Below are 8,339 nucleotides of genomic sequence, written 5' to 3'. Positions count from 1 at the left end.
TTAAGTATTTTTCCTTGCATTCAGCTAGAATTATAGTAGTTGAACACCAGAAAAAAAACTGTTTAAATATTAGAAATAAAGCCTTAGAGAACTCACTAGGTTAAATCTAGCAGTGCAAATGACCAGACTGCAAGGTGAGTTGTCAGTTCTTTAGAAGCAATCTGAATCATCAATGTAATCAGAAAGCTCTATATTGATCATTTATAACAAAATAAGTCAAATGGTTAAAACTGCCGGCACTGATACAAGTTCCTAATCATTTCCAAACTTGAGTATCACTCACTACGACCTAACTTCTTCTATTCCCAAATAACCCAGACCTGCTGGAGGATATGGCTTTGTTTTCATATTCAAGCTTTAGGAATTTATTTATAGAACATAATATATACAGGCTTCTACATATAAAGAGAAAAAATCATTTTATTATACCACTTACCTTTACTTTACAAAAGATTAGTGTAATCCATCACCCTTACTAGAGACATAACTCAGTTCTTTCTTTATCAAAAATGGGTCAGTGGTGTCCTCCTTGGAAACAAAGGATATCAAACCACTGTAGTATTACAAATAATCTCAAGATTTTTCTTTATAGTTCCTGAATCAAATACTTTGGCTATTTTTAGTATTTAAATAAATAGCATCAAAAAGCTTTCAGTTTTATATGAAAAGTTTTATGAGCCTTTCTGTGTAATATAGAGGATTCCATTGTCTCATCTAGAGATGTGAAATTTTACAATTATGGGGTGAGTGTTTGGTATTTTACACCTTAAAAGGATAGCTTATACAAACAATTGGTTACTATCACTATAAATTAAATAAAATTTCATTTGATAGATCTATGTTTTCAAAACATAAATATTGTTTCATATGTGCTTATGCATAAGCCTAATAAAATGGATTGTTCCATTGTATTACTTCTTTAGCCAGGTTTACTCAGGAGATCAGAACACTGCCAATAAGGAGCATCCTTTCCAGAGGCTATTGTCTTTTTTTTTTCTACTTTTATTTTAGATTCAGAGGTACATGTGCAGGCTTGTTACTTGGGTATATTGTGTGATGCCAAGGTTTGGGTTACGAATGATTTAATCACCCAGATACTGAGCAGAATACCCAGTGGTTAGTTTTTCAACCCTTCCCCCGCCCACCCACTTCCCCCTCTAGTAGTCCCCAGTGTCTATTGTTGTCATCTTTATGACCTTGAGTATCCAATGTTTAGCTCCCATTTATAAGTAAGAACATGTGGTATTTGGTTTTCTGTTCCTGCATTAATTCACCTAGGATAATGGCCTCCAACTGCATCCATGTTGCTGGAAATGACATGATTTCATTCTTTTTTATTCCTGTGTAGTATTTCATGCTGTATATATACCACATTTCCTTTATCCAATCCACTATTGATGGGCACCTAAGTTGATTCCATGTCTTTGCTATTGTGAACAGTGCTGTGATGAACATATGAGTGCATGTGTCTTTTCAATAGGATGATTTGTTTTCTTTTGCATATACACCTAGTAATGGGATTGCTGGATTAATGGTAGTTCTGTTTTACTTGAGAAATCTATAAACTGTTTTCCACAGTAGCTGAATTTACATTCCCACCACCAGTGTATAAGTGTATAAGCATTTCCTTTTCTCCATAGCCTTCTTAACATCTGTTGTTTTTTGACTTTTTAAGAATAGCCATTCTGACAGGTGTGAGATGTTATCTCATTACAGTTTTTATTTGAATTTCTCTGATGATTAGTGATGTGGAACATTTTTTCATATGTTTTTTCATATGTTTGTTGGCCACTTGTATGTCTCCTTCTGAAAAGTGTCTGTTCACGTCTTTTGTCCATTTTTAAATGGGGTTATTTGGTTTTTGCTTGTTCAATTATTTAAGTTCCATATGGACCCTGGATATTAGACCTTTGTCAGATGCAGAGTTTGTGAATATTTTCTCCCATTCCGTAGGTTGTATGTTTACTTTATTAATAGTTTCTTTTGCTGTAGAGAAGCTCTTTAGTTAGGTCCCACTTGTCAATGTTTGTTTTTATTGAGATTGCTTTTGGGGACTTAGTCATAAATTATTTCCCAAGACTGATGTCCAGAATGGTGTTTCCTAGGTTTTCTTCTAGGATTCTTATAGTGTGAGGTTTACATTTAAATCTTTAATCCATCCTGAGTTAGTTTTTGTATATGGTGAAAGGTAGGAGTCCAGTTTTATTCTCTATATGGCTAGCCACCTATCTCAGCATGATTTATTGAATCAGGAATCCTTTCCCCACTGCTTATTTTTGTTGACTTTGTCAAATATCAGATGGCTATAGGTGTGTGGCTTTATTTCTGAGTCTCTATTCTGAGTCTCTGTTCCATTGGTCTATGTGTCTGTTCCATTGGTCTATGTGTACCCAGTACCATGTTGTTTTGATTACTGTAGCATGTTTCCAGCTTTGTTCTTTTCGCTTAGGGTTGCTTTGGCTGTTCAGGCTCTTCTTTGGTTCCATATGAATTTTAGAATAGTTTTTTTTCTAGTTCTGTGAAAAATAACATTGATAGTTTGAAAGGAATGGCACTGAATCCACAGATTGCTTTGCACAGTATGGCCATTTAAACAATTTTGATTCTTCTAATCCATGAGCATGTAATGTTTTCCATTCATTTGTATCATTTACGATTTCTTTTGGCAGTGTTTTATAGTTCTCCTTGTAGAGATCTTTCATCTCGTTGGTTAGGTGTAGTCTTAGGTATTTTATTTTTTTGTGGCTATTGTAAATGAGATTGCATTCTTTATTTGGTTCTCAGGTTTAACATTATTGATATATAGAAATGATACTGACTTTATATCCTGAAACTTTACTGAAGTCATTTATCAGTTCCAGGAGCCTTTTGGTGGAGCCTTTCGGGTTTTCTAGATATAGAATCATATCATCTGAAAAAGAAATGATTTGACTTCTTATTTTCCTATTTGAATGAGAGGGTATGTCTTGATGTGGGATCTGGAAGCTAAGTGTCTGAAAAGCTCAGTTTTGCTATGAGAAAAAAAAACATTCTCTATCAAAAGGAATCAAGGCTTAATAAAAGATTTCATAGTATACATTGAAGGATGAGGAAGCTTATAAAGAAAATAGGCATCAAGATTGGTGGTTGAAATAATACAGAGAAGTAAAATCAAGTGCAAGTTCAGATTTGGTGATTTGGAGTCTCAACTTTGAAGAGACAATGTGTGTTCTATATTATGTAGCATAATTCAGGGATTTCTTTACCCTTTAGTCTCAGGTTTGAAAGAGGAGTTCTGATTCAGAGTCTGGGAGTGTTCCTGAAACCACTAGTGTTTCTACAGGCAATAGAGGAAAAGTCTACCCTCTGGAACAAATTGGTTTTTAGGGAGTCCTTGCTGCCCTTTTCAGGCCTTTAAACACATAGCCAAATCCTCCATCAGCCTTCATGTTTACAAGAACAATTCTCACTTTTTAACTTAGGGAAACACACCACTCAGGACAAGGCAATAATAAACACTACTAAATTATGTGAAAGGGTTATAGAACATAAACTCAAAGGAGGGCTGAAGTTGGTTTGAATGCACAACTGGATGCTTCATTGTAGCCACATAGGCATGAGTAGGGCAAACTGCTGAAATTTGCTGAGGATCAAATTATGTTCCACAAGATCATGCTCGCAAGAATTACCAGAATATCCAACAAAATCACTACAATCTAAGACTTGCTCAAGAATATTCTCTGAGAATAGGCAGCCATAGAATGAGCTAAGTGAAGCCCGACCACAAGACCTCACTGGATTAACGTCCTGATTTTTCCATTGCATAAGTTTACTCTCGGCAGAATTACGGTTGGGGGGAGGTTGGGGTGGGAGGTTGGCGGGGGAGAGTGGATCCACACTCTGATAGATCCTATTTAACTAGTTTTACTTTACTGTGCAGACTACCTCCCACAACAGGTAACCTTGAATGTAGGCAGACATGCTTCCAGAAATGTGAGTGGAGGTAGGGCGGAATAAAGAAAATGCAACTGCAAAATTGAAAATTCATACTAGCACAATGATGTTTAAATGATTTTCAAGTGTTGGAGCTGGTGTGGTGGAAAAGAGTTGCCTGACGCTTTGGTTTGAAGGCCAGGGCTTGTCATTTACCATGTCAGGAGAAATTCCTCTCTTTTCGACAATAATCTCTGCACTGCCTACCTCAGGATGTCCTCGCGATGCCAAAATGCCGCCAGTGTGGGTTGCGCCTCAGCTGAGCGCTGATTCTACAGCCTCGCGGTTTGGGCGGGAAGTCCCACCTCCGCAACCTTGACCAGCCCGGCTCCCCATCCCCACCACCCGGAAGTGAACACCACGAGCTAGCGTGTCTACTTCACAGGCCAGGTCGTCAACTCAACTGCCAAGGTGTCCATTGTATCAGCTGGGCCATGGATCCCTCCCGCCTGAAATCTGACTCCACCCGCCAAGAGTCTGAGCCTGCAGGCCTAGATTTCGACTCTGCTGGCCAAGATTATTTCTCTGCAGCCCAATAATTCGACTCTTTCTACCAAGAATTGGACCTGGACTCTCTTAACGAAGATCTTTCCCAGTCCATGCCACATGCCAGGACAGAGACCTCTGTGGGCACATATGAATCCCACTCGACTTCTGAACTGGAGGATCTGACAGAGCCCGAGCAAAGAGAGCTCAAAACCAAACTCACTAAATTGGAGGCTGAAATTGTAACCCTACGCCACGTACTAGCAGCCAAAGAGAGACGCTGTGGGGAACTCAAGAGGAAGTTAGGCCTCACCGCCTTGGTAGGGCTGAGACAGAATCTGTCCAAGAGCTGGCTTGATGTTCAGGTCTCCAACACCTATGTGAAACAGAAGACATCAGCTGCTCTGTCCACCATGGGCACTCTCATCTGCAGGAAGCTTGGAGGCGTGAAGAAGTCAGCCACATTCAGATCTTTTGAAGGTCTGATGGGGACAATCAAGTCCAAAGTCTCAGGGGGCAAAAGAGCTTGGCCCTGACTGTCTTTCTTCTGCTGAGGGTGGGGTTGATCTGCTCTCAGTTTTGGGGAGTGGGGAAGACCCACTCCAGATTCCGGGGAGTGGGAATGAGCCACTCCCAGTTCTGGAGAGTGAGGATGACCATCTCCACTTTCTGGAACCAGAATGAGCCCCCTTGGTAACCTTGCCTGGTACTAAACCACTGCAAGGACCCCCTTCCCTTATTACATTTGCAACTCTGCCCAACAAAAACAAGCAAGCAAACCACAATGGTAAAGTGGTTAATTCAGGAAATTGACAGAATCCAGTTTTGAGAAAAGAACACAGATATTTGCTGCTTTTAAGATAGAGAACCCAAAGTTTTGTACCTGGTTATTTTTCACTTAAGTTTGTAGACGAAATGTGCCATTATATTAGCTTTCCTGAGACTGTATCTAATGGGCAAGTCAGTGGCTCCAGAGGGGTCTTAGGCCAAAGCCCAAACTCTCTTTTGGAAAACTAGCTTATTAGAAAGCCAAAGTAGAGTTCTGTTTAAGCTTGAAAGAGGTATGAAGTAATCTGTAGTGTTTTTTTGGTTTGTTTGTTTGTTTTCCCTTCCCCATTTCCTTCCTTCCCTCAGTCTCAAAGTCACCTTGAAAGCTTCACCTGGCCTACAACTTTTATTTTAAAAAGATGATCAAGAAAACTTCATCTTCTCTGAGACTCAGAAAAAGAGGGGAAAATAGTGGTAGTGCACTAATTGTTACATTACTAATATAGCTTTTGTAAAACTCGTTTGTTTTCAAAGGTCTGGACTAAGCAAAACAACAGTGTCAGTTTAGGAAATTATTACTACTTTGAACACAAACTGAAATTGAAACTTTGCCTTGTGCTTTGTTTATAATTTCTTTATATATCAAAATGAGTGTTTTAAAGTTTAACCCTTGAAGCAGCATATCTTTGCCATAGCAGCACTTCACTTAAAAGGAAGAAATTGCCTCTCTGGCAGCAATTCCTAGTTAGTTACCACCTCCAGCTGAGGGGCTGGAGGAAAACAGGTATAGCCAAATTCACGAAAGATAAACCCCTGTCTCAAGGAACATTTTAAAAAGAATGTCTGTCCCCTGTGATGCTGGCTGTTATGCCTTTGAATGGACCTAACTATACATCTTTGCTCTTAACTCCAAGTCTGCCCTTCTTTTTAGGAAACCCTAAATGAGAAGGACGCAGAATATAACCCTCTGGAGAGCTCAAGACAGTAGGAACCTGGACGGTGCTTGTTTGAATTTTCTGATATCTGATTTTCACACGAATATACTTTTTGTTTGTTTTCCTTTTCCATTTTCAAAATGCCAAGATCTGGGAGCCTCTTTCACTCCTCTAGACACACTGCCTGAGATAGAAGTTTGCATCTTATTGGCTGTGGGCAGAGACTAGGACCCTTATGGGTACATTTCAGTAACCTCTCACTGCCTAAAATGGTAATCCCTCCAGCCTAAGAGGATGATTCTGTTTTGTTGACTCTTGAATGCTCCCCCAACATTCCTTTGGTTTTCCTATAAGCAAAACCAAATACCACTATAAATACAAAAGCATCTGGTAAACTGTAAAGTTACTCATGTATCCCAACCCTCCACAGGTTTCTGAAGACAAAGTTTTGCTTGGATTAAAACAAGATGTTTTACTATTTTGCATGTTCAATTTTTAATTTGTTGTGTTTATCAACCAAAATGGCTTTGTATGCTGGAGAACAAGAGGTGAGCCTGCAGCATACAAGAAATGAAAGTAGTCCAACAGGCAAAGGCTTTGACATATTTCAGGAAGGCTTGTGTTAGGGACAATCTCAGACTATTATCATGGGCCAAACCTGAGAGATGTTATATTTTATTTAATAATTTCTACAACAGTAGTAAGTTTCCCCAATAAATTCTCAACTCCGTAAAAGTAGTAAAGTACATATTTATTTTTGTTGATCATTGTTTTCCCATTTCTGGCTTAGGATTGATCTTTAATAAATACACGTTAAATCAAGGAAGGAATTAACATCATATACTTCAGACATCAAATATGGAATCTAAGAGACTATCAACAACATGAACTTGTTCACAAGTTCCTTCTGCTTTTAAACAAAAATATTGTGTTTATTCAAAGCCAATCTGAGACCCTACTATGTATCAAGAACTGTCCCAGGTTCTGAAAGCATAGAATTAGACATCGTATGTGCCCTCTAGAAACACTTAGACTTTCAAATCATTATAATTCAATGAGTGCTAAAATAGAGCTGTGTGCCAGAGATAAAAGAAGTCCTGAGGAAGGGGTGCTCAACTCTGTCTTGGTAGGTCAGTAAAGACTTTAGAGAGACAGAAAGTCTTAGAGGACTAGGAGAAGTTTGCCAGACAGACAAGAATAGAACATTCCAGACAACATGCAGAGGAACTGCGTCACAAAGGAATGTATAAGAATGGCATATTCTAGGAACTAACACTGTGGCTAGAGAGGAAGGGGAAATGGTGTTACATGAGTGAGGGAGGGGAAATGGTGTTACATGAGTAAGAAAAAATAAGCAGGGGGCAAAATCATAAGTAGTCTTACATACTACATTAGATATTAATATTTAAGCCTGTAGGAAATGGGAGGCATTGAAGCACTTAAGTAAAAAAGTAACTATCAAATTTTTGTTTTAGATTACTCTGGTCATCAGAGAAATAGATTAAGTATTTAAGAGGTAGAATCTCTCAGACTTAGGAACCAACTGCATGAGGTGGGGCTTGGGGGGATAAATTTGCAAGATAATAAGGATGTAGAATTGAAAAGGCCTGATATTATTGAAGCTGGAGTTGCACATTCATTTTACTTTGGCTTTTTTGTATCAGTGGTCATGGGCACCAAATAAAATGCTTCCATGAACATTTGGATTCTGGCTCTAAAGTTTCCTTGAGATTTCCTTTTTCCACCAGCTTCTACCCTTCCTATGCATTGGCTTTCTTCATCTTCTTCCCTGTCTACCCACATAACTTGATCATCTCCACTCATCTAGGCCTATTTGGATTTTGTAGCCTAGCTTAAGTCTATTTAACTTGGCCAATTCAGGATGCTGTTTTCAATAGTTCGTAGAATATGTGGATACCCAAAGATTCACATCCTTAGGTTTCGCTCAGTACCTGAGAACTACTAGATGGGAATGATACTGAAACAAAATTTCCTGAGGCTCTCAGTTTTCTGGGACTTTAATTGTCCATGTGAGTGAAGGGATTAGGATAGAAAATCGAGACAAGATGACATGGCCTTGATGTTTATGTCTTCCCACCCCAAATTCGTAGGTCGAAATCCTAACCACAGGGTGATGGTATTGGGAGATGGGGCCTTTCGGGAAGTGATCAGCCCTCA

The 8,339-nt window shown here is 38.9% G+C and overlaps 1 protein-coding gene across 1 annotated transcript; it reads left to right on the top strand.

Annotated features, from left to right (window-relative positions):
- The first annotated feature begins 2,747 nt into the window (after nt 1-2,747).
- On the top strand, nt 2,748-6,257 carry TPD52L3 (TPD52 like 3). The gene is made up of 2 exons (XM_009456287.5): nt 2,748-4,938; nt 6,158-6,257. The coding sequence occupies exons 1-2, from the start codon at nt 4,572-4,574 to the stop codon at nt 6,169-6,171; spliced, it is 381 nt and encodes a 126-aa protein (XP_009454562.1). The 5' UTR covers nt 2,748-4,571; the 3' UTR covers nt 6,172-6,257.
- The last annotated feature ends 2,082 nt before the right edge of the window (nt 6,258-8,339 follow it).

Source organism: Pan troglodytes, chromosome 11, assembly GCF_028858775.2.
Source record: "Pan troglodytes isolate AG18354 chromosome 11, NHGRI_mPanTro3-v2.0_pri, whole genome shotgun sequence".
Classification (NCBI taxonomy): domain Eukaryota; kingdom Metazoa; phylum Chordata; class Mammalia; order Primates; family Hominidae; genus Pan; species Pan troglodytes.
Note: the sequence above shows the minus strand (reverse complement) of the source record. Positions and strands in the feature narration are given on the sequence as shown.